Here is a 24,611-nt window from a genome sequence, read left to right on the forward strand (position 1 = left end):
TCAGCTTTTATAGCTGAGTCCTATGGTATGGAATATCTGTTTGGTTAGTTTGGATCAGCTGTCCTGGCTATGTCCCCTCCTAAGATCTTGCCCAGTCCCAGCCTGCCATTGAGGGGGGCAAAAATGTTGGAGAGACAGCCTTGATGCTGTGCCAGCACTGCTCAGCAGTAGCCAAAGCACTGGTGTGTTATCAACACCTTTCTAGCTACTGATGCAGAGCACAGCACTAGGAGGGCTGCTACCGGGAGAATTAACTCCATCGCAGCCAGACCCAGTACAAGTCTTCAATTTTTCTGTGGTGAATTAGAGAGATTTCAGGAGTGTAGTCAAAGTGAGAAGATGTCAAAGCAAAGAGACCAAGTGAATAAAATGCTTGATTTTGAATAGCCAATTCTGCATTCATCCCAATGTATTTGGGTTACAGGAATGTCTTCAAGTAGAGTCTGCACCACCTAGACCCATGTGGCTGGACTGGCAGAGCCACCTGCAGCAGGGGAATCCCCATCTCGCAGGCTGAGGCACGCAGTCAAGATGCAAACGTCTGCAGTGCCCACTTCTTACAGGGCTCCAGGCAGACCGTGAGCCATAATTCATGACCCTCTGAGTCTGAACCATCAGTCCCAGTTCTGCACATCTCTTTATCCATCCATCCATCCCTCCATCCCTCCATCCCTCCATCCCTCCCTCCTTCCATCCATCCCTCCCTCCCTCTGGCCATCCTTCCAGATGTCCTGTATGCAATAATATAATAAAAGACATCCACTGATCATCCACCCTCATCCAGAAATCCAGCCCTTTCATCCTAGAAAGCCATGAGGTTGGTCTCTCATGATCCACCCTGGAAAAAATCCATGCTGGCCATACCCAGTCACCAGCCTCTTCATCTTCCCAGAAATATCATCCAGGAGGACATGCTCAGGGACACCCTGGTCTCCAATAGGAGGTTAAACAGCCTTTTGTTCCCCTGGTAATCCTCTGGCCTGTGTTGGAAGAGAACTGTCAACTTCTTTGAAAGCCGTCAGGGACTTGTCCTGATCTCCAGGATCTGTCAACAGTGATGCCGAGTGAGCCTTGCTACAAAATTGGCTTTCTCCCTCTCCAGCCTTGGAGGATTCCCCTCTACTCCCAGGGGCTGTTCAAGGCTGACATTGCTCAAGTAACCTCTGACTTGATCGCCACTTACTGATGGTTGTTTTCCTCCAGGGTCCTGTCGCCAGTCACAAAGGCCTGGCAGAAGTCACAGCCAAAGAAGTCATTCCGTTCCTCAGCCTTATCTGCTCCTACACTTAGGAAGTTCAGCAGCAGGCCCACATGATCCCTATCTATTGTTTTATGGTTAATGAACCAGTATCAGCTTACCTTGCTGCCTCTATCCTGCCCTGCATCTCTCAAGACAATGGGACCTTTGGCTTTGGCATCATCCCTACATCCTGGGACAAGGTTTGTACATTCTGTCGGCAGCTTTCCCTGCTTCCACCTCCTGCCTGTTGCCTTTTTGCCCTGGAGCTCAGTCAGTTCACACAAGCAGCCTCCGGAGATGGTTGCTTCTCTTCAAGGGTATTTGGGGAGATCCTTCTTGTGCTTGGAGGAGGCTGTCCTGTATGGCCTATCCGATTTCCCATGCTCCTTCACCCAACAGAGCTGCTTCCCATGGCACCGCTTGTCTCAGTCTCCTGAGTGTGTCCAAGTCTTCTCCTCTGGAGTCCCAGGTCTGTGCTCTCCTGCTGGCCTTGCTCACTGCCTTTTGGTGTCTCATCCCCCACTAATTCATGGCCATGACAGCCAAGACTGACACTGAATATCATCACATCTCTAACCAGCTTTTCCTTGTTGGCCAGGATCAGGTCTAGGTGAGAATCACCCTTGGTGGCCCACCTGGCAGCTGTCTGAAGAAGTTGTCCCAATAGCCAACTTCAGGCTGTTGGCACCCTGTTGCTTTGCCTTGCCAGGGAATGCCAGGGCACTTGAACTTGTTCACCACAGGAACCTGCTCATGAACCTGGAGACTTCCTGGGGCTGCTGACAAAAGTCCTTTTCTGCTTCCTCTTCCTGAGCAAGCAGTTTGTAACTGTAAACACAAGGTCACTTTTGCTGACTCCTGCTCTGATCCTAAATGACAAAAGCTAGTCCAACCTCTTGTCTGTCACAGAGAGGACTGCCACAAATCCAAGATTCCCTTTCATGAAGGGGGCCTAGTCCTCATTGTCCCTGCTGTTCCCTGGGCAGAGTCTGTATCCCTCCATTGCAGCACCACAGCTCAGCAAGCTGTCCCACTACATCTCATTTAGTCCAAAAACGTCACAGTTCTGTGACAAGCCATGGGTCTCCAGCTCCTCCTGGCAGTGCACATTTGGGCCACAACATCTCAGCTGTGACAGCGTACTGGACCACAGACTTCTCACAGGGAAACCTGAACACTGGTCCACACCAGAAAAATATTGAACATCGAATTCTTAGGGCTGCGCTGCGCTGCACCCTGCTGCACGTACAGCACGGCCATCAAACCTGTGTTGTGCTGCACAGATCCCTTGGCCACAGGACAAACTCAGCAGCATGTTGTCACACAAAAGCCTGCAGGCAGGTCCCACTCTGTACTGGATATTATATCTGCTGCGTGGCCTTGCCTGTATCTAACTGTGCAGCAAGATGTTCTCATGAAAACATCACTTCTCTTTGACTGTTGAGACGATGAGTAGAGTTGTTTGTTTTATAAGAAAATCCTACAGTAGCTTGAATGAACAACACAGGAGACTGTCTTCTATGGATGGGGTCTGCATGCTTTGCTTCACTTGGGCAGAAGGCCCGTTCAATGCTACACCACCTGGGGTTCCCACCATCTAAAGGGACCGAAGATGATCTGCATGATTCTCTCCTTAGAGTGTTAACGATGATGAACATAATTCTAAAAGGTAGCTCACAGTGTCCGAATCCCATTCTTACTGGGGTCATAACAGACCAGCTCCTCCTAGGGAAAAAAACACTCTCTCAGCACCCTTGGATGCAGCCCCTGTGGTTCCCATGGACTGGTAAGGGAGTAGGTTGCTTGTCTAACCCCACGCTTGATCCCCATCCACTGCTGGTTGTTTTCCTCCAGAGTCCTGCGTCACAGCTCAAAGGCCTGGGAGACCTGGCTGGTAGTAACCAAGGCTATGACGTAAGGTACCTCAGATCTATCTACACTTAGGCTTCCTAATTTCAGCAGTGGTCCTACCTTACCTCTTTTTCTTCTGTAACACTTCCTGAAGTACCAAAAGTTCATCTTGGTGCCCTTGAATTCCTTTCTGTGTTTCCACTGAGTTTTGATATGGACCATTGCTGTGCTTGGAGGATGCTGTTCTTGAAGACAAGATGTATGCAGAAACACTTTGAAAATTCTTGGTCTTTTCATTGATTGTATCATCAAGGGAGTGAGTAAAAACCCCTGTGTGACATGCTTCCTGTTCATGCACTGCCTGCAGCTCTTGGGTGGAGAAGGAGCAGACCTTGCCTCTCTGATGGCATCTGATGACTGATGCCTCTGACTGATGGCATCAGTCAAGGGCACACAGGCACCAAATCTCACTCTCTGTGATGCCGTCTGGAGTGTCTGTGATGTACCACCCTGAATGGGAATTGCTTTCCTGTAGGTCCTGTGAGGTCCATGCCAGCATTGGCATGTCGTATAGCTCTGTGGCTCTGGATTTGGACATTAAATAGAGTACCTGCCTTGAATTCTGTTAGGCAATGTGGGGATGAAAATGGGACACATGCCACTATAGTCAGTGGAGGTAGAGTAAATTGAGCTGATGGAAGAGAGACCTAGCTGTCCATATGGCACATGACTGCAATCGTTCATATGAATACCTGTATCAACTGCCATAAAGATAAGGATTAGGAAAAGGTTCTTTTGGCCTTTAGTTGGGCATAAGCTGCCATGTCACTTGGCCAAAGGAATTTCCCACCAGGCTCATACATCATTCCCAAGATTTTGCCCTGCCTCTCTGAACTTCTCCATTACAGTTTGCTGTTACCTACATGTATCTTGGACCACCTCTGGCAGTTCAAATGTCACCAGGTATTTGCATCTGAACACCTGACTCCTGCCTTTCCTCTCCATTAATTCAGATGGGAGCTGAGACAAGGAGCTCCCATGCAGGTGCCTATTTTGTGCCTATCTGAAGAGAGTCAAGAGGAATCCCACCTCCTTATGGCTTTGTAGTGTGCATGGGAGGGAGCTGAGTCTCCTTCAAATGCCATGAATAGAAATGCAGATGAAATGCCACCATTGACCCAGGGATCCTTTCTGTCTCTAGGTGTAAAGGAGATCCCTGCCTGTCACTCTCTGAGTATCCCGTCTAAAAAATAACACGAAAAAAGTGGTATTAAAAGTAACTCTGAGAGAAGGATTATATTTCTGGAAAGAAAAAAAAGGTCACATGTAGATGTAACTTTGCCTCTGAGTAGAAAATTTTATTTCAGGAAAGAAGTGTCTCTCCCTAGCTGAGGGAATAAACATCAGTGATTGCTTCAGCCTGTTTCCCAGCAGGTTCCCTTGGAGCCCCAGGGACACCTGGAGGCAGCCCAGAGGGGGCAGAGAAAGTGCTGCCTTGGGCTGGTCCTCTGCTGCTGAGCTGGGCTGGGCTGGGGTGGAGGGAGCTCATGGCAAGCAGGCAGCACTGCAGAGAGACAGCTCTGCCCAGGAGCAGCTCCTCTGCAAAGCACAGCAGGGCTGAGGGCACTGAGGGGAGAAGAGGGAAGGGAGAGGGAGGTTAAAAGCAGTGTGCGATGGGAGGAGAGAGGAGACCTGACCTGAAGAAAAATCTTCACAGCCCTTAACAGGGTAAGTCTCTGGCCGCAGGGCAATGCAGCTGTGGTTCCTGGAATGATCTCCTAAAGCTGGCACATCTCACAGCCTATGGGATCTGTCAGGAGGACTCTCACAGATTCTCCAGTGTAGAGAAAAAGGCCGTGCTTTGGAGCACAGCTTCCCTGCTGCACCCTCAGAGGGACAGGGCATGTCAGCTGCCTTCACCCGGGGATGGCTGCAGAGTGTGAAGGTGGGTGTGCAGCCAGGGGTGCCCAGGGCTGTCCTGAGCAGGGTCCCTGCGGCCAGGGGTCTGTGTGCTGGAGCAGGGACTCTGCCACCAGTCAGGTTAAGTACTCAGCCTGCCTGGGGAGCTCCAACATCAGAGTGGGGAGAAGCTGTGGGTGGAAGAAGCATCTCGCAGCAGGGCAGGGTCCTTCTGCTGACAAGAGGGTGCTTTGTGGGTTGGCAGCTCACAGCTCCAGATCACCCCCAAGACATTTCTGAGGGGACTTTTCAAGGGGAGATCAAACCAGGGATTGCTATAAAATTAAGGAGCTTTCCAGAGTCTGTGTTTTCTGTGTCTTAGTTTTCAGGAATTTTCAGGAGCAATGCAGAAGGATTTGTCATGCTTGAACAAGTTCCTGAGACTCCTGAGCTGTAACTTGGAGTGATCAGTAAGTCTGACAGGAGCCTCCTGAAGTAGAGCACAGGGACTGAGAACAACTGCCTGGCTGTGCTGGTGTTTGGGAGGTGGCATGCACAAATGGGTGAGGGTTACTCTTTCCTGAGACTTCAGCTGCCTCTCCCCCTGCCTCTCTGAACCAGTCAATCACTGCTTTTTTCCTTGGTTCTCCACTTGTCTGTGTTACTGTTATCTTGTTCCTGCTGTCAGGCTCTCTGGGGGTGGGAGTTTCAGCTGCAGAGTCACACACTGATCTTGTGGGTCCTCCCATGCAGCTGTGTCCATGGGAACAAGTGTCCCAGCTTTCCTATCATCTGAGGGGTTATGCTCACCGCTGTCTGTGGGGCTGGGGAATGAGCTGATTCTCCCTTACAGAGCTGCCATCACATCAGGTCACTTGTCTGTCACCTCTGAGTGTCCTTCCAAGCTGTCAGCTGCCCTGCAGGATGCAAACCTGTCTCATAGCAGCTTTCTGTGATCTGAAAGCCCCATGGAGAAGCACAGAGATGCTATGACTGAGGAAATGCTTTTAGGTTGGTGAAATGAGCCCGATGTGTCCTTGGCTAGAAGCAGGGTGCTGAGACTTTGAGACAGGGGGAGACATTTGGTGGTCTGCAGTGGACATCTCTGCTCTCAGCAGTGTCTGGTGGCTTTTCAGGGTAAAGCATGGGAGTGTGATTAATGTCCATCTCAGAAAGGTGCAAGCACAGTGAAAGTGGGAACTAGACAGAAGGACAGAGCAACTCCCTCTCTCTCTGCACTAAGTCACGGGCAATCCTCTTGACTTGCCTGGCCCATGCTGTTCTCCCGGAGTGCAGCAGAAATGCTGAAGGCTCCTGAGATCTAAGAAAACTCCCCAGGGGTGATGTGGGCAGCTGTAAAAAACCCTAGAACTCTTAAACTGCTTTTACCTTCCTGATTCGTTAGCACTGGGAGTGCAGATGCTGACAAGCCCTTCTGGGTTAGGAGCAGTTTCAGCTGACAAAGGGAAACACCAGACTGGCCCTTTCCCCCACCGATCCCATGAACCCACTGCTGCAGAGCAGGGCTGCCTTTCAAGAGCCCATGGGCAGAGGCCCTGCTCTTCATTGCACACTCGGCCAGCACCAAGCTGGGCTCCAGCCACAGACCTGAAGGAAGGTCTCCTAGATATGGAAAAGTGTCTGTGTGTGTGAGAGTGGGAGGGTCTATGGGAAATGGCTTTGATATTGCTCAGAGAATAATGCCCTGACACTTCACTGTCTTTTTTCTACTTTGACAGCACCCTATTCCCAGAGGATGAAAATGTCCAACGGCAGCTCCATCACCCAGTTCCTCCTCCTGGCATTTGCAGACACGCGGGAGCTGCAGCTCTTGCACTTCGGGCTCTTCCTGGGCATCTACCTGGCTGCCCTCCTGGCCAACGGCCTCATCATCACAGTCATAGCCTGTGACCACCACCTCCACACACCCATGTACTTCTTCCTCCTCAACCTCTCCCTCCTTGACCTGGGCGCCATCTCCACCACTGTCCCTAAAGCCATGGCCAACTCCCTTTGGAATACCAGGGCCATCTCCTACCCAGGATGTGCTGCCCAGGCATTTCTGTTTGTCTTTTTGATGTCAGCAGAGTATTTTCTTCTCACTGTCATGGCCTATGACCGCTACGTTGCCATCTGCAAACCCCTGCACTACGGGACCCTCCTGGGCAGCAGAGCTTGTGTCCACATGGCAGCAGCTGCCTGGGGCACTGTTTTCCTCTATGCTGTGCTGCACACTGCCAATACATTTTCAGTACCCCTCTGCCGAGGCAATGCTGTGGACCAGTTCTTCTGTGAAATCCCCCAGATCCTCAAGCTCGCCTGCTCAGATGCCTACCTCCGGGAAGTTGGGGTACTTGTGGTTAGTGCCTGTTTAGTCCTTGGGTGTTTTGTTTCCATTGTGCTGTCCTATGGGCAGATCTTCAGGGCTGTGCTGAGGATCCCCTCTGAGCAGGGACGGCACAAAGCCTTTTCCACCTGCCTCCCTCACCTCACCGTGGTCTCCTTGTTTATAAGTACTGCCGTGTTTGCCTACCTGAAGCCCCCCTCCCTGTCCTCCCCATCCCTGGACCTGCTGGTGGCAGTTCTGTACTCAGTGGTGCCTCCAGCAGTGAACCCCCTCATCTACAGCATGAGAAACCATGAGATCAAGGATGCCCTGAGAAAACTAACCACTGGGTGCTTTTTAGAAGGAATAAACTGCCTCTTGTCTTCTGAATAATACTTACACCTCATCACAGCCCCAAACTGTCTTTTGCTGGTCTTTCTATGGTGATTTTGGGTGTGGTTTTATTCCTTCTCTTTCACTTTGTTTTATTTATCTGAATGCTTTCCACAAAGAAATGTCTTCATTACTCCAGTTTCTAATTCACAGTCTATCCAACCTTTGTGTGCCCTGGAGGCTGTGCAAATGAGCTTTGCCCTTCTTTGTGTTTATCTTGGAGCTCAGCTCCAAGCTGATGGCCATGGTGCAGCAGCCCTCCATTGAGCTTGCTGCTTGCCCTCAGCTCAGGAGAAGGGACACTTTTCCCGGCTCCTCACCCCGAACTCCTCTCTGACGTTCTCCTGTCAGTGAGGGTCCCCCAGCGCATCCCTGCTGCTTCCTGACCCCGCTCTCAGCCGTGGAGCAGCTCCGAAGGGCAGCGGTGGGGAGCCCCTGAGCAGTGCCCGGCAGCACCCAAGCCTCACTGGGAAGTACCGGCACTGCCATGGCGCTGGGGACACCCCCCCCGTGACATCAGCCCACGTCATTTGAAGGTCCGCTGTGACACCTGCAGGGAGATGGCACAGCTGGGCAGAGAGGCGAGAGATTTTCCCCCTTGTCCTGAGAAATCCCCTTTTTCCCCAGTCCTTTTCCAAATATTGTGTCTGCCCCCTGCACCAACAGGGCTCTGCTATTGGGACCCTCTCTGGTCAGGTGGGGTTTTGGGGTTGGCTGCAGTTGGGATGTTTTCAAGAGATGGGATTGAAGGCCCGTGGGGTACAGCAGCCCCTCCCGTGTTACCCAACACTCTCTGCGTTGTCTCACTCTCATCGTAGGAGCACCACATGCTTCACCGCACTGGTTTTGGCTGGGATGCAGTTAGTTTTCTTCATGGCAGCCCATAGGGTGCTGTGGTTTGGTTTTACGACCAACCCAGTCCTGATAAACCACTGATGATTCAGCTATTGCTGAGCAGTGCTTGCACAGCATCAAGGCCTTCTCTGTTCCTCACTCTTGCCCACCAGCGAGTAGGCTGGGGGTGGGCAAGAAGCTGCGAGGGGACATAGCCGGGACAGCTGACCCCAGCAGACCAAAGGGATATTTGCATACGTTATGACGTCAAGCTTAGCAATCAAAGCTGGGGCAAGAAGGACTAAGGCGGTGGGGTGGGTATGTTCAAGGCTATGGCGTTTGTCTTCCCAGCTAATTCCCTCAGATACTGGATATGTCCCTCAGCAATGGCCCACTTGGCTTGGTAACTTGCATGATCTTTGAAGGGATACCTTTCCTTCACATTCAGCTGGAGTCAACTGTAGGGGCACCTGATATAGTTGAGGGCTGGATCTCTGGTTTAGCCACAGTGTCTGTGTGTCTTCAGATCCAGAGACCCTCTCTTCTCCTTGAGGGTGCTGAATAGTCATGAATAATGCTCAGTAGGCACAGGCCAGGCCCCAGAACAGTGCAACAACTTGTGTCTCTTTGGCATAGCCAGGGCCAGGACATGCTCTTTTCAAACATTCTGTCACTTCATTAGGATCCCACACTTGTTGGGGAGTGAAGTCCCAGACCACCAGAGGTGACAACCGTTCTGGGTACCTGCCCAGATTCTTCCACGTGCTTTGCCACCTAATACTGCACTTCCTTGGGTCATATCCCCGTGCTGATCTCTCGAAAGAGCTGCTTAACCTTTGAAAAAGCAGAAACAATATTCCTGAGAAGTACCAATAGGAGTATTTTGCTTACCCAAGGATGCTCACGATACTGAAGAATTATTGTAAGAAGAAAGAAAATGCCTACCCCATAGGAGAAAAAGGGGAAGGTGCCCTTCTCTTTCCTCCACTGATTGACTCTTGGAAGAGAAAAGGGAAAAAATGTAATTGTGAAGTGTCTCCGTAAAATGGTTCCCAAAATACAGGCAAGGCATAAATGCAGGGCCCAAATACCAAATTAGGATCAAGGCCACTGCTTTTATCATAATTCTTCCAGGCAAAACACCACCAACTGCTACACACCACAGCAAAAAAGGGAGCATGACACAGATCAGATAAAACAATGTCGAGAACAGAGAAGTCAACATCGTGACCAGCAACTCTTCAAGACATGTAATAATTACAGGTTCCCTCTAGTATGCTCTGGTCAAACCCTTTGAACTCCACATTGGGTTTAACCCCAGTAGGCAGCTAAGCATCACACAGCTGCTCGATCACTTCCCAACCCACAATGGAATGGGGAGAGAATTGGAAGGGTGAAAGGGCAAAAACATTTGAGTTGAGATAAAGATGGTTTAATAAGAAAAGTAGGGGGGAACATACACACACACACAAAACCCACAAAAGACCCAAACCAAGAAAAGTACATGATGCAAAAAAAATCCCAATTGCTCACCACTGATGGATGCTCAGCCAGTACCTGAGAAACAGCAGCCCCCTGCAATTATTCCCACCCAGCCCCACCACCTCCCCGATTGGATTTCTGAGCACAACATCATATGGTCTGGAATATCCCTTTGGTCATCTGGAGTCAGCGGTCCCAGCTGTGTCCCCTCCCAACTTCTTGTGCACCCCATGCCTGCTCACTGGCAGGGCACTATGAGAAGCAGAAAAGGCCTCGATGCTAATTAGGTAAGAACTGCTCAGCAATATGTAAAACATCCCTGTGTTATCAGCACTGTTGTAAGAACACATCCAAAACATAGCACCATACGGGCTCCCATGACGAAAATTAACTCTATCCCAGCTAAAACCAGCACACACCATTATCGCTAAAGACGCACACGCTTTCAGTTGCAGATACAGCCGTAAAATACATACAATTATAGATACAGTCAGACACCGTAACTTACAGCATTGCAGATACAAGTACAGTCACACACACAAGCGCACACTCCATTACACCTACAGCTACAGCTACAGCTCAAAATACCATTATGGATAGAGGTGCCATTAAACATACAGGTACTGATCCAAACGCAATTGAAGACACACACACAGATACCAGTACAGAGGCAGGTACACATGCAATTAGGCATGGAGGTAGCGTTACAGACACTGATAGCAGTAAAAAGACCGTGACACCGTTACAGTCATACCAGTACCGAGACTGTGAGTGGTACAGAGACCATTAGAGAGAGCCTTGCTGATACTATGTCAGCTAGCGAGTCTTTGGAACTTCAAAGTGGGACTTGGAACCTATAAATGAGGTTTTGGACACTAAAACCACAACTTTGGCCTCTAAACCTGAGAGTTTGGAAACTAAACCTGAGCCTTTGGCCTTTGGACCATAAAAAAGAGGCTGCTCTCTAGAAAGAGGCTTTCTGCACCTGAAAATGAGGGTTTAGATCCCAAAAGAATGAAACTGTGGGCCCTAAAAAAGCCTATGGGTAATAAAAGACAGGTTTGGACCCTAAAAAGGAGTATTTCTGCCCTAAACATGAGGCTTTGGGCACTGAAAAGGAGGGGCTAGAAGCTACAGATGACGCTTTGCACCCTAAACAAGAAGGCAACCTATTGGTTCTTCTATGGAGCCCAGAAATGAAGCTTTGGTCCCTAATATAGAGCTTTGGGCACTCCAGTGGAGGCTTAGTGTTATGTAAAGGCAGTATTAATAAGCCTTCTCCCTCCCAAAGTCAAAGTCAAGATTAACAGTTTCAAGATATTTTTTCTTTTTGCCCTTGGCTTTTGACTCATTAAGGCAAAAAGTATTCTATTACTTTCTCTCTCTAGTTTCTACAGGGACATCCATTGCAACAGCAGAAGTGGAGGTGACGTCACATGAACCACTTCTTTGCTTAGACCTAACAAGTAAAACCACAGGAGACGTTAATTCCTGCAATGGAATGTCTTGCTCCAAGTTACTAACCATACACAAATTCAATACAGAGCTGCTCCTCTTTAAGGAGATTGATCCGGCATCCCTCACCCCTTCCACCCGGATGTCCAAGCCGCACACGCAGCAAGTAGCTAAGAAAGCAGATAGAAAACAGCAAAGTTTGCAAGAAATCTGGTATCAAAGAGCCTCCAACACCGAGTCTTTATGCATGAGTAACTTTTCTTTCAATCACTTTGACAGAGGACTTGCTCCATAAATAAAGGAAAATTTTTCAGTTGAATTGTTGCAGTTTGAACTTTATTTAAAACAGCTGTAATCTGATTTGCATAGTCCTGGGGCTGTATCGAACTTCTGCAATAGCCAGGGAAACTCCCGAACAGTGACGTCACTCTGCACTGGGCCAAGCGTTGAGTCAGGGTATATTAAGGTAAAGTGTGTAATCTCACCTATGCTGGATCAAGTCCGGGAAACTAGGAACCTAACTTCTTCCTAAACTTCTTCTTAAAACCTTAAGAGTGAGAGGAGCAACAACAACAACAAAAGTAAGAGAGATCAGAAGATAGTTCTACAAAGCAACAGTAAAAAAAAAAAAAAAAAATCCACATAAAGGCATATATTTTGATATCAATTAGCTAGGTTAGTTTGATACTAGATGCATAAATCCATGTGCTGACCTAGAGGTTAAGGGCAAAACAGCCTTTAACAGTCTTGGAATACACAAGTGGAAGCATTTATTTAAAAGCTTGGTAATATCACAGGGCTGTAGACTATTAGAAAACACTTTTCATATTTGCTTTGCTGTTTTTCTTATCACCTACTTCAGCTTTAATTCCTTCAAATTCCTGATGGATTTTTATTTACACAGGTGCTGAAGATGTATACCTACTGTAACTAGTACACAGAGTTGACGGTATTTAAATACCATGGTTTTAACCTTGGTCACAAAACCAAGGTAACCTTTTTATAAACTCAAGGTGTAGTAGCTCTGCTACAAGCCACTTAAGTAACATGGGTTCTGTGTCTTAATTTTAACCTGTGAGTAAACCTAAGCCTTGCGCTCTGAAGTTTTGGGGTTTTTGGAGGGGAGAAGGAAGAAGAAGACCTCTCAAACCCACTAAAGCAAATTTTCTAAGAGATTAATTGCACTTGAAGCAAGCTGGAAACCAGAGGTAATAAGGAAAAAAGTATGTATATGGTTATAATCATGCTTTCTCCGTAAGTTTGGAATACTAGCAGTAGGGGGAATGCTGGAGAATGAAGACCTTACAAGATAGCTACCTGCCTCTTGGGTCTTGCCACTAGGGTTTCAGGTGGATGCTTAAGAGGATCAGAGCTCAGAATTGCTGTTTAAGCCAAGCAAATAATTTTAAAAGAATTCAGGGGTATCTGTTGTCCGCACAGCAAACTGGGACTTCCGCCGTCCATGCAGTTTGCAAGCTGCACTATTCAGAGGTTGTTAATTCAAAACCTGGAAATTGCCCTTTGTCCATGTTCTTGAAGACCATCTTCACTTTCTTCCATAGAACAGAGTTCAAGCTCTCAGGGCCACCTCCGCCTTGAGGATAACATGGGACCCGGGGAGGTGGAGGTACAGAGAGGCCTTTTCTGTTGCTGCACAGTGAAGTTAAGCACAGGTTGAATAGGCTTATTTTCTGCTTGCCTTTTTGTTTTGGTTTGGTTTGGTTTTCCTTCCACAAGTTTGGCACCTGTCCTTTGAGCAGCTAAACCTCATGCCTCCGTTTTTCTGCTGTTTAAAGACCTATAGTTATGCTGGAAGTTGCTAGTCAGGCTAACGCCCATGCTTCTGACAGTCTTTCTCAAATCATTCATGGTGCCGTGGGCATCCAGGGAGGAGCAGTGGCAGCACCAGCGTCCCCACCTTCTCTCCTGAGGCTGCTTACTAACTGTCTTATAACCAAGTGAGAGTGACAGAGAGGTGTCCGGAGAACCATAATCAGGTGGTTTCCAGGGGAAAGAAGGAGTGAAAAAAGGTAAGCACTGCCTCCTGCAGCATCACGGACTGAGGAGCGTGTTCCTGCCTCTGGGCTCCTGACAACGGTAAATCCCTTTTGGCATGCCCTGGAATATGGAGGTAGTGTGGCAGCACAGACACTACCAGAAGCAGCTGCAGGCATCTATCCAGCTTGGCTGAGCTCACTGGAACGAGCTTCCTTCAGCTTTAAGAAAAGCTGCCTGAGGGATAGTCACCACGGAAGAAGTACTCTGGCAGTTTCCCGAGAGCAAAGCTAGCCTGAACTGTGCTCTACCTGTGATCTTGGGAAGCACTGGCACATCCGAGCGTTAAAAAGAATAGTCTGTATGCTTGAGAACATTTTGAAACAAGCAGGAAATGCTGGTATGTGGATAATCTGCATGTAAGTGGTAGCTTTGAGTTAAAGCACTAATTTAAAATAAATGTGGGTAAGTCACAGGGGTTTTTATTCAGAAAATAAAACTATTTCCTTTTTCTGTACATGTATATGAATAAGTAAGTAGATTAGGAAACAATCATGGTGACTTTTGCCTCACGCAAACCCTGATGTTAACTTGCAAATGTTGAATGGCACCCTTAGGAGATAGATAAAACTCACAGGAAAAAGGCAGGAATACCTTGGAAAAAGCATCAAACTATTAGGACCATGTGTTTTTGTGAATTCTGGGTTTTCTTGGGAGAAAACTGCCCTGCAATTTTCACTTGGCTAATCTGAATGCTTTTGTCACATGTTTTCTGACCTGTTGTTCTCATCATTAACGCATCCGACTTTAAGAAGACTTCTCAAAGGGTGTTATTGATAGCTGGAGAGACACAGCCAGCATCCTCAGTCCTCTGCCTGGAAGAGGATATTGCTTCCCCATGTCAGACCAAGATTCTTAAACATCTTTCAGCTGAGTCACTTCTTCTTAAGAAGCGACCTGCTAGTGTGGTGCTGCGTGCTTGTAGCTCACATCCTTCAAGTGCGTCCAGCAAGAAGGCTTTATGCTCTGGGAAGGTGGGAAATGCAAAGGGAAGGCTCAGTTCCCCAGGCAGCAAGAGCATTGCTCTGCCTCTGTGAGGGCTTGCAGGGATCTGGGAAGCATTGCAGGCTTGGGATCAGAGCGAACGGGCCCTCAGCTGGATTTGTAAGCTCTTCAGAAACCCAAGTGACAGAGCAGCAAGTTTAAGAATGCGGAATTATTCAGGACTCATTCAGAAGTTATAAAAGCCTGACCTGTTCAGGAAAACGGGGTACCGTGGGGCCATCACCCACTTTTGATCACTTTCTTCTCTGTATGACTGAAAACTGCATGAAGCTATTTGATCACTTGCATAAAAAAGTCCTTTAGCACCCTGAAAACTTGTGATTTATGCATAAACTGCTGCTGATCTGTCTTGTTAAAATGTCCCATGCATGCCTCAGTGTCACTGGATTCACTGGCAGATAGCAGCTTGTTTTCCTTCTGATGGGATTCACCCTTCACCATGTAAAAATTAATGCTTCGGATCTGAGATAGTCTCCCAGATCTTTGTGTGTGGACACAGCATCAGGGGGTGAGCTCTTACATGTGAGAGAGGAGAGCTGGGACTGATCTCTTTCACTAAGGTCTAAGAATCAAGTCATGCCTTGCCTTGCTCTGTTTTCTTCTTTTTCCTCCCTTTTCTCCTTTGCACCCTATTTCTTCTTAATTGTCTTACACTAAAAGTAGCTCTTACAAGATCCAGACAAGGAGTGTAAGCAAGACTGTTGCTGAAGTGGCTAGTGTTTATCCCTTTTCTGCCTTTTTTCTCATCTGTCACCAGGTATTCTATTCTCTAAAAAAGAAAGTCAAGTTTCTTTTCTGCAGATGACAAAACCCAGTCATTCAGGGTCAAGGATTCTGTTCTCTCCTCTCTTTACAAACCTCCCTGCAGCAAGCAACCCATGTTAGGTTTGCAAACATTCATGCCGATCTTGGTCAAGCTCGCCTAACCCTGCAATCACATGTATGCGGATGTTTGTAGTCTTTCTCTAGGCTTGAAGTGCGCGTGATGGTGGACAGGCCATCAGCATCCTCTAAGAGCCTGTTGTTTGGATTGCTCTGTATAGGGAAAATGTCCCAAAGAAAAGGCTTGGAGAATCACACTGTTGGATCTGGATTCATTCTTCTGGGATTTTCTGACCACTCCAGCTTGCAGGGCCTGTGCTTCGCAGCATTCCTGGTCATCTACCTTGTGGTCCTCACAGGGAACAGCCTGATTGCTCTCATCACAGTGGTGGACTCAAGCCTCCACAGCCCCATGTATTTCTTCCTGAGGAACTTGTCCTTCCTGGAGGTCTGCTACACGTCAGTCACTCTGCCAAAAATGCTGGTGGGTTTCCTGATGGAAGATGGCCGGATCTCCTTCCTTGGCTGTGCTGCCCAGCTGTATTTCCTGGTTTTGTTGGGCAGCATCGAAAGCCTTCTCCTGGCTGCCATGGCCTATGACCGCTACACAGCCATATGTGACCCCCTGCGCTATACCCTCATCATGAGCAGGGGTCTCTGCATCAGACTGGTGGTGGGGTCATGGATAGCTGTCGTTCCAGTGCAAGTCGGACAGACCTACCAGGTGTTCACTTTGCCCTTCTGTGCATCCCATGACCTTCACCACTTTTTCTGTGATGTTCCCCCTCTGCTGGAACTGGCCTGTGCCGACACTTTCTGGCACCGAGTGATGCTGTACACCATCATCCTGGTATTTGCCATCCTTCCCTTCTCCTTAATAGTTATTTCTTACATTCAAATTATCAGGGCAATTCTGAAAATACCTTCAGCCCTGGGCAGGCACAAAACCTTCTCCACCTGCTCTTCGCACCTCGGGGTGGTGACGCTCTTCTACGGCTCAGCCACAGTCACCTACTTAAAGCAAAGGCCAAGGGATTCTGTAGATGCTGACAAATACCTTGCCCTGCTTTACACAGTTGTGACCCCCATGTTTAACCCTGTCATCTATAGCCTGAGGAATAAGGAAGTGAGAATTGCCTTGAAGAGACTCCTACAGACAAAGTGATACTACAGAGTATGTAAAATATAGTCCCAAATAGTACCCACTGGGGTATGTGGTAGCCTGAACAAAGGCATCCCATATTTGCTGAAAGAAAACTACATGTCCAGCCTGGCTTTCATCCTCCTCAAGAAGGGGAAAGGTGTCCTGAGGCATTCCTGTTAGGTCCTGCCCCACCATGATATCTTTGTACTCTAGAGCATCTTCAGTGCCCCTAAGTATTTTAATGCAAATAGCTGCTTCAAGCTGTGTCTGACCTATGTAACAGTAAAGGGAAAGAGTCAAAGCATGGTCTGTAGTCAATGAAGCCCCGAGGGTGACACAACCGATGAAGAGATGACTACCTGCAGGGTTGAGAAATCACTTGCTAGACCCCATGGACTATCTACAGTGTCCCTGCGTGCAATCAGCAAAAAAAAGTTAAAATACACGGAAGTCATCTTCCCCTGCTTTGATGTCTTGCACTGAATTGTGTAATGCTTGACTATCTTGACATAAAGAATAATAATAAAAAAATCACCAGGGGGACAGTCCAGCACTGGAATAGGGTCCTAGAGAGCTGTGGAGTATCTGTTTGTCATGGTTTAACACCAACAGGCAACTAAGCACTGCAGAGTTACTCGCTCAGTCCCCAGCAGTGAGGTGGGGGAGAGAATTGGAAGAGGAAAAGTGAGAAAACTGGTGGGTTGAGTTAAAGGCAGTTAAATAGGTAAAGCAAAAGCTGGGCACACAATCAAAGCAAAAGAAGGAATTCATTCACTCCTTCCTGTCAGCAGGCAGGTCTTCACCCATCTCCAGGAAAGCAGAGCTCCATCACGCAGAACAGTTACTTGGGAAGACAAACGCCATCACTCCAACACCCCCCCACCCCTTACTTCCTCTGCCAGCTTTTATTGCTGAGCATGATGTCATATGGTCTGGGATATCCCTTTAGTCAGTTGGGGTCAGCTGTCCCAGCTGTGTCCCCTCCCAACGTCTTGTGCACCTCCAGCCTACTCACTGGCAGAGCAGTGTGAGAAGCAGAAAGGCCTTGACATTGTGCAAGCACTGCTCAGCAGTAACTAAAACATCCCTGCGTGATCAACACTGTTTTCAGCACAAATCCAGAACATAGTCCCACACAGGTGTCTATGGAGAAAATGAACACTCTCCCAGCCAAAACCAGCACAAGCATTTATGTACAGAATTGGCTTTGCCACTCTGAAACTGTGTCTCTTTGAAAAACTAGCCTGGTGGGGGTTTTTAGCTCAAATGCCTATGCAGCTCTGAAGTTTGTTTCCACATATGGAGCAGCTTTGCACAATGTCTGCTCCAAGAGGGGAAGTATCTCAGCCTGCAATTGGAAATGGCTGATGCTGGGAGGGGATGTGTTTCCTGAGACTATATTTGATATGCATACAATACAAAAAGATTGCGAAGGTGAATGGGTATGACAGAAAGAGGAAAACTGCCCACCCAATGGAGCTTTGCAGGAGGAGGAAGGGGCGGTACACAGCATGAGGTGACACCAGTGGGATTAGCACGTAGGAAAGACTTTTGAAGGGAAGGCTTTGCAAGGGCATACCCTGGCTTCACCCAGCTGCAAAATAGAGACTGGGCAGTGTATTGAAGTGATGGTGAGAAGTGTCCTGGGGTAAAAGAGTGTGGATGAGAGAAGGTTGGAGAGATTTGGGCTGCAGAGATTTGAGGTAGTCCTTGGATGTTCAGAGTAGGCTGAGCTTTGGAAATGAGAAAAATAAAGCAGCTCTCAAGGATGTTGTGGAATTAGAAGTACTAACACTTTAGAATACTAACAGCACAGTGCTGTAAGGGAATTTCTTCTTATTCTTCATTATGATTAATTAAAGCACTTTCATTTCATTCCCAACATTCATTTTGACATGACAAAAGAGCCATAAGTTCTTGGTATTTAGCCTCTGGCATGAATTCTTAAAGCAGTGGTTTTTCTCTCATGGCTAGTTCTTTGTTGTCCTTTACATGTTACACTTCTTAGACACCATTGCCCTTTAAATTATCCCTGCCTCATATCTTTTCTCCCTGGTTTGTGGAGGAGAGGGAGATAGAAGAGGGGAGATGTTTCTTTTTAGCCAAAGGCGGCAGAGGGACAGATCCCAGATTAGTGCAAAGGCACAAAGGAAGCCAACATTGCCCTGTGGTGTACACTAACACAATACTGTTACTGACAGTTCCAGTCTCTGAAGTCCAAATTGTGCAGCAGAGACCCTGGAAGCTCTGAGCTCCTTTCATCTGTCCTGCATCTCAACATGTAGAATGAAACTAACCTAGTAAAAAAGATTCTTTGGATTCTCTTCACAGCCTGAAGCACCGCATTTGCCAGGAGACTGCCCAGGAGACCAAAAGAGGACTCACACTCCTCTGCACATAAAGCTTAGGTGTTCCCAGGTGTAGGGTTCGGCGTTCGGAAGATCTCGCGATGTCACGGAAAGTTAGAGGGTTAGTCGCAGCCTTATGATGTGTCTGTAATCCCACCTACCCTTGTTAGTATAAAAGGAATTGACTGCGCAATAAAAGGCAGAAGTTGGCGCTCACACTGTGTGTGTTATCTGTCTCTTTCCCTGGTCTGGGGGGTGATCAGTGATCTAATCGTGGCACCTTGATATGCGGCGAACGCTACATAATGGTGACCCCAACATGATCAGTCGCACTAGGCGACGATGGGACTTGTGCAAGTGATTAAGGTGTTGAAAGTGTTGGCTGATGAGATGCAGGCCCACGATGGACTCCTGTTGAATTTGCACGACCATCATCATCTGGAGCATCATAGATGGTGTGGCAATATGAATACCACCTCAGTCAAAAACTAATGTATAGGTCACCTTGGTTAACATAATAGGTCAAGATTCTCTGTGCACCGCAACCGCATCATAAAGCCCATGAACCAATAGACAAGATGGCTATGACTCGTGCAGCGCACCTGGCCAGCGAGCGCATGCGTCATAGATTGCAACTGAGGCAGACTTTTGGCACCCGCTGGCCACGTGTGCCAAAACCCGTTCCTCTGCAAATGTATAAATACCGTGATTTTCCGAAGAGCATCGGGCTGGTGTACAGTGAGGCCATCATTGCCTCCGTGGGGACGCCCACGGAAAGCTGGCACCTACCGATTGCTGGGCTGAGTTTGTGGAGCAAGATGACACAAGAATGTATGGATGGTTCATCTTCCTCATAGTCCTCATGGTTTGGGTCATTAGGGGTAATGGGTTGGCTCAAAGAATTATGGGCATTATTGTAGTTATTGAGATTTTAGCTATTGTAATAATTTTACCTTCTTCAGCTTGTTAAGTAAACATGGCATCCCTCATATAGCACCGGCCAGGCCATTGTAGAACGAGCACATCGAACTTTAAAGGCCTTACTCGATCGGCTTAGGGAGGGGGAGCAGGAGGAGCCCTCCTGGTTACAGGAAAACACACCTGCTCTCCGTACACAGCGTCTTCTGTTAACTGCATTAACTTCATTAAATCAGACAGTTCGAGGGGATCTGGAAGAGACGGCGGCGCAACGACACTTTACAAACGCGGAAGAGAAAGGTCCCTACCCGTTGGTCCGCGTGCGTGACTTTCAGACACGCCAATGGGATGGGCTGTTTGAGTTGCGTTGTCTTGGGCGAGGGTATGCCTGTGTACAGACACCTGAAGGGCTACTGAAATGGGTTCCTAGTCGTATGATTCATCCTGCCTTAACCTCGTAGTGTTTGAGTGTTTTTCCTACAGGTTGCTGTCATCCTTTCCTGGCTTGTGACACCTTGGGTATCTGCTACAAATTTCTGGCAGTGGATGCAAAGCCAACTGGGGGACCCTGATGTGTATCCGGACGACGTCCCTCTCAGAGTCCATCAATACGTGCCTTTATAGGATCCGGCTGTCAGAGCTCGCAGCCAGGAATCCAGGTGCCTCAGACATTAAGCCAACATCAGCGCACCAATGATAAACTTTATAGAGTAATAGAAGTAACTCTTTCCAAGCCTCATGATGTATCTGTATAACTTTCAATCTACCTCCTGTGCGAATTTCTATAAAGGAGCTCTTTGCTCTGCAGGGTAAATGGGACATTTACGGGTGTTTAAGATAGAGTGTTTCAACTTAGTTGTAGAGATATGTTTATACTCATAGTACTTTACTTAGTTATTTCTTGGTGTGGAATTGTTCATAACAATAGAGGCCAACTCGTCATAGAGAGGGGGGAGATGTAGGGTTCGGTGTTCGGAAGATCTCGCGATGTCACGGAAAGTTAGAGGGTTAGTCGCAGCCTTATGATGTGTCTGTAATCCCGCCTACCCTTGTTAGTGTAAAAGGAATTGACTGCGCAATAAAAGGCGGAAGTTGGCGCTCACACTGTGTGTGTTATCTGTCTCTTTCCCTGGTCTGGGGGGTGATCAGTGATCTAATCGTGGCACCTTGATATGCGGCGAACGCTACACCCAGGAATCTCAGGAGGCACGACATACCGATTCCTGAGTTCAAGGAGCTGGTCAAATGCCTTGTCTCCATTTCTGTAATGGTGGCTTCAATGCCTGGCCCATGTGCAGACTCTGTACAGGGATGCAGATGTTCATGGAGCAATCTGCTTGGACCTGAGAGCTGGCTGGCCCTGCTTGGAATCAAAGGTACAACTTGAGACCTCCTGAGTACAGGACCATTCCACCCTGAGTTGTCCTATGACCCCCTGCTCTAGAGACCCCCACCTCCAGCTGAATCCTTTCTCCTGGGGCACACTGCAAGGCACAGGCTTATGGAAGGGTTGTTGGGAAAGGGAGTGCTGGGATCTCTGGTCCAGCCTCCCAGCCAAGAGTGGGGTATCGCCCGTTCCAGGGTCAGGTTGGCTGAAACATCATGGGGTTTATTCTGCTCCCAGTGCAGACCTTGCCCCCTTCCCCTTGAAAAACTTCAGGAGGTTTCTGTTGGCCAAAGCCACAAGGGTGTCAAAGTGCCTCTGGACAGAAACTCCAATGTGTCAACATTTAAGATTTGTGGGCCAATGCCTCTGGCAAGATAGCAATATGGGGAACTGCAGGACACTATGGGTAAAGAAAGAGAATGACGTGGTTAACTGAGTGGCACCCATGGTCATAAACATTACAGCAACCATCTCAGAAGTACCATAAGAGGGTACAAAACAAGAGATGCAGGGCCAATGGGCAAAGGATTAACATGGCAGGCTACTCTTTTAGAGAGTAGCAGAGAACTGCTTGGGCAGAGGGAAATGAAAAGGGAAGCAAAGGATGTGGTCAGGGCTGTTTGGGGACACCTGTGAAGCAGCCCTACACCTGATGTGAAGTACTTCTGTGGTCAGGGAGAACCTGGGAGCTTTCTCTCATTTGAAGACCTGAAGGGGAAGGAAGGACAGCATCAGTCAGGCTGGAAAGGACCTTGGGAGGTTTCTCGACCAACCTCCTACCCAAGACAGCATCAGAGCAGATTCCTCAGGGATTCATCCAAACACGGCTTGGTCACTTTCTGGCATAGAGCTGGCACAAACCCTCTGGGCAATGGCTTCCAGCACTTGACTATTGTCACGTTGGAAAAGTTTCTTCCTGTATGTACCCTGACTTTCTCTTGTTTCAGCCCACTGCTTCTTGTCCTTGTGTCTTGTACCATGGACATGAGCCTGACTCAGTCTTCCCGGGAACAGTGCAATGCTGCTGCATGTTCCCCCAAGATCTTCTTTTCTCCCAGACAAACAAGCCCAGCTCTTTTAGCTTCTTTTCACATTCCAAGTGCTCCTGCCCTGACCACCATGGTGCCCTTCCACTGAACTGGCTCCAGTTTACCAATGTCTCTCGGGTATTGTGGGGTCAAAACCTTGGCAAGTATTCTGGATCTGTTCTAAAATGTGCTGAGCAGAGGGGGATAATCACTTCCACTGTCTGTGCTCCTTCTCATACACCCAGGATGCCGTTGGCCGCCTTTGCTGATGGCTCATCTTTTGCCTAATGAAACCCAAGGACCACCAGAGCCTTTCCCACAGAGTTGCTACCCAGCCATGCAGCCCCTGGCCTCTGTCATTGCAGGGGCTTAGTTCACCTTGGGGCATGGACTTTGGATTTGTCTTTATTGGATATCATGAGGTTCCTTTTGGCCCATCCCTCCAGCCTGTCTATGTCCTTCTGAGATGGCAACCCTGCCCTGCAGTGTAGTGTCTGCTCTCCTCAGTGTGGTGTTGTCCTGGTTTTGGCTGGGATAGAGTTAATTTTCTTGCTAGTAGCCGGTATAGCGTTATGTGTTGCATTTAGTAATGTGAAGAATGTTGATAACACTGATGTTTTCAGTTGTTGCTAAGTAGTGTTTAGACTAAAGTGAAGGATTTTTCAGCTTCTCAAGTCTGGCCAGCGAGAAAACTGGAGGGGCACAAGAAGCTGGCACAGGACACAGCCAGGGCACCTGACCCAAAGTGGCCAACGTTGTATTCCATACCATGTGATGTTCCATCTAGTGTATAAACTGGGGGGAGTGGAGGCGGGGGGAATCACCGCTCGGGGACTAACTGGGTGTCAATTGGCAGGTGGAGAGCAATTGCACTGGTATCATTTGTACATTCAATCCTTGTATTATTACTGCTGTCATTTCATTAGTGTTATCATTATCCTTATTGGTTTCTTCTTTTCTGTTCCATTAAACCGTTCTTATCTCAACCCACGAGTTTTACTTCTTTTCCCGATTTTCTCCCCCATTCCACTGGGGGGGGGGGGGGAGTGAATGAGCAGCTGTGTGGTGCTTAGTTGCTGGCTGGGGTTAAACCACGACATCATCCCAACCCCAAGAGGAGCATGGGGGATGGTGAAGAGGGGGTTAACAGTCACTAAAGAACAATTCTGTTGCTCCTTCCTCCTCACACTTGTCCCCTGTTCCAGCTTGGATCTCCTCCATGGGATCCCACCATATTTGCAGTCAAGGCTATGTGTTGTTCATTCCTTTCTGTCTTACTTTTCTCCTTTATAGTCACAGAATCACAGACATGTTGAGATTGGAAGGGACCTCTGAAGACCATCCAGTTCAACCCCCTCAGCTGAGGAAGGGTCAGCTGGAGTATGTTGCTCAGCACCTTATCTAGGTGAGTATGGATTAACTCCAGGGAGGGGGACTCCACAATCTCTCCGGGCAGCCTGTTCCAGTGTTTAACCACTCATACAGTCAAACAGTGTTTTCTTGGGTTCAGATGGAATTTTATACCCATTAATAAGATCCCCCCCAGCCTTTTCTTCTCCAGGCTGAACAGTCCCACATCTCTCAGCCTTTCCTCCTAGGAAAGATGCTCCAGCCCCATAAACCAGCTTTGTGGCCCTTTGCTGGACTTGCTTGAGTAGGTCAACAAGTATGATGCATTGGGCAGCCCAGCACTTGACACAGCACTCCAGCTGTGGCCTCAGCAGTGCTGAGTAGAGGGGAAGGATCACCTCCCTCCCTCTGCCAGCAATGCTGCTCCTAATGCAGCCCAGGAGGCTGTTGGCCTTTGCCAAGAGAGGGCATTGCTCGCTCATGCTCAGCTGCTTGTCCTCTGGGACCTCAAGGGCCTCCTCTGTGGAGCTGCTGTCTAGCTGGTGGACCCCAGCATGATTTCCACAGTATAGTTGGATCACAGGCTGTCCTTCCCAAGGAAACTGTCCTTCTTGAAGATGAGCTTCACCTCTGTCACAGGTCCCACAGTGCTGCAGAGTCAGCTGGGACAGCAAACCCCTCTCCTGCCAGGGCTGCACAGCCCAGGCCTGTTTCTCTCTGGCCTTGATGACTGCAGCTTTTGCTCTTTGTGGGAACCTCATTCATCATGATGTTGCCACCTGCCATCTACTCCAGCATGCATCTGCTGAGAAGCAAAGCCTTTCTAGACAAGGGCTCCCATCACTTGGCAGAAAGTTTCCTTGTTACAAGTCTGCCCTTGGCCCTGGTGCCACATCTGAGGTGCTGCAGTCCTAATGGGCATCAATGCCCACCACCTGGGGCGTGGACGGGGGAGCCCTGTGTGCCATGACAAAGGTGTGACATGAGTGGAATAAGAGCTGAGGTGCGGAAGGACAGCTCCCACGGGTTATTTAGTGAATGGAGACACAACATGTTTAGGAGAGACCGACAGGG

General features: G+C 48.4%; 2 protein-coding genes across 2 annotated transcripts; both read left to right on the forward strand.

The window, feature by feature from the left end:
* Positions 1–6,752: 6,752 nt before the first annotated feature.
* On the forward strand, positions 6,753–7,709 carry LOC138683021 (olfactory receptor 14I1-like). The gene has a single exon (XM_069774541.1). The coding sequence runs from the start codon at positions 6,753–6,755 to the stop codon at positions 7,707–7,709; it is 957 nt and encodes a 318-aa protein (XP_069630642.1).
* Positions 7,710–15,228: 7,519 nt separating this feature from the next.
* Positions 15,229–16,527, forward strand: LOC138682949 (olfactory receptor 10AG1-like). Its single transcript, XM_069774477.1, has one exon. The coding sequence runs from the start codon at positions 15,526–15,528 to the stop codon at positions 16,525–16,527; it is 1,002 nt and encodes a 333-aa protein (XP_069630578.1). The 5' UTR covers positions 15,229–15,525.
* Positions 16,528–24,611: the final 8,084 nt, after the last annotated feature.

This window comes from Haliaeetus albicilla, chromosome 30 (genome assembly GCF_947461875.1).
Source record: "Haliaeetus albicilla chromosome 30, bHalAlb1.1, whole genome shotgun sequence".
Taxonomy (NCBI): Eukaryota; Metazoa; Chordata; class Aves; order Accipitriformes; family Accipitridae; genus Haliaeetus; species Haliaeetus albicilla.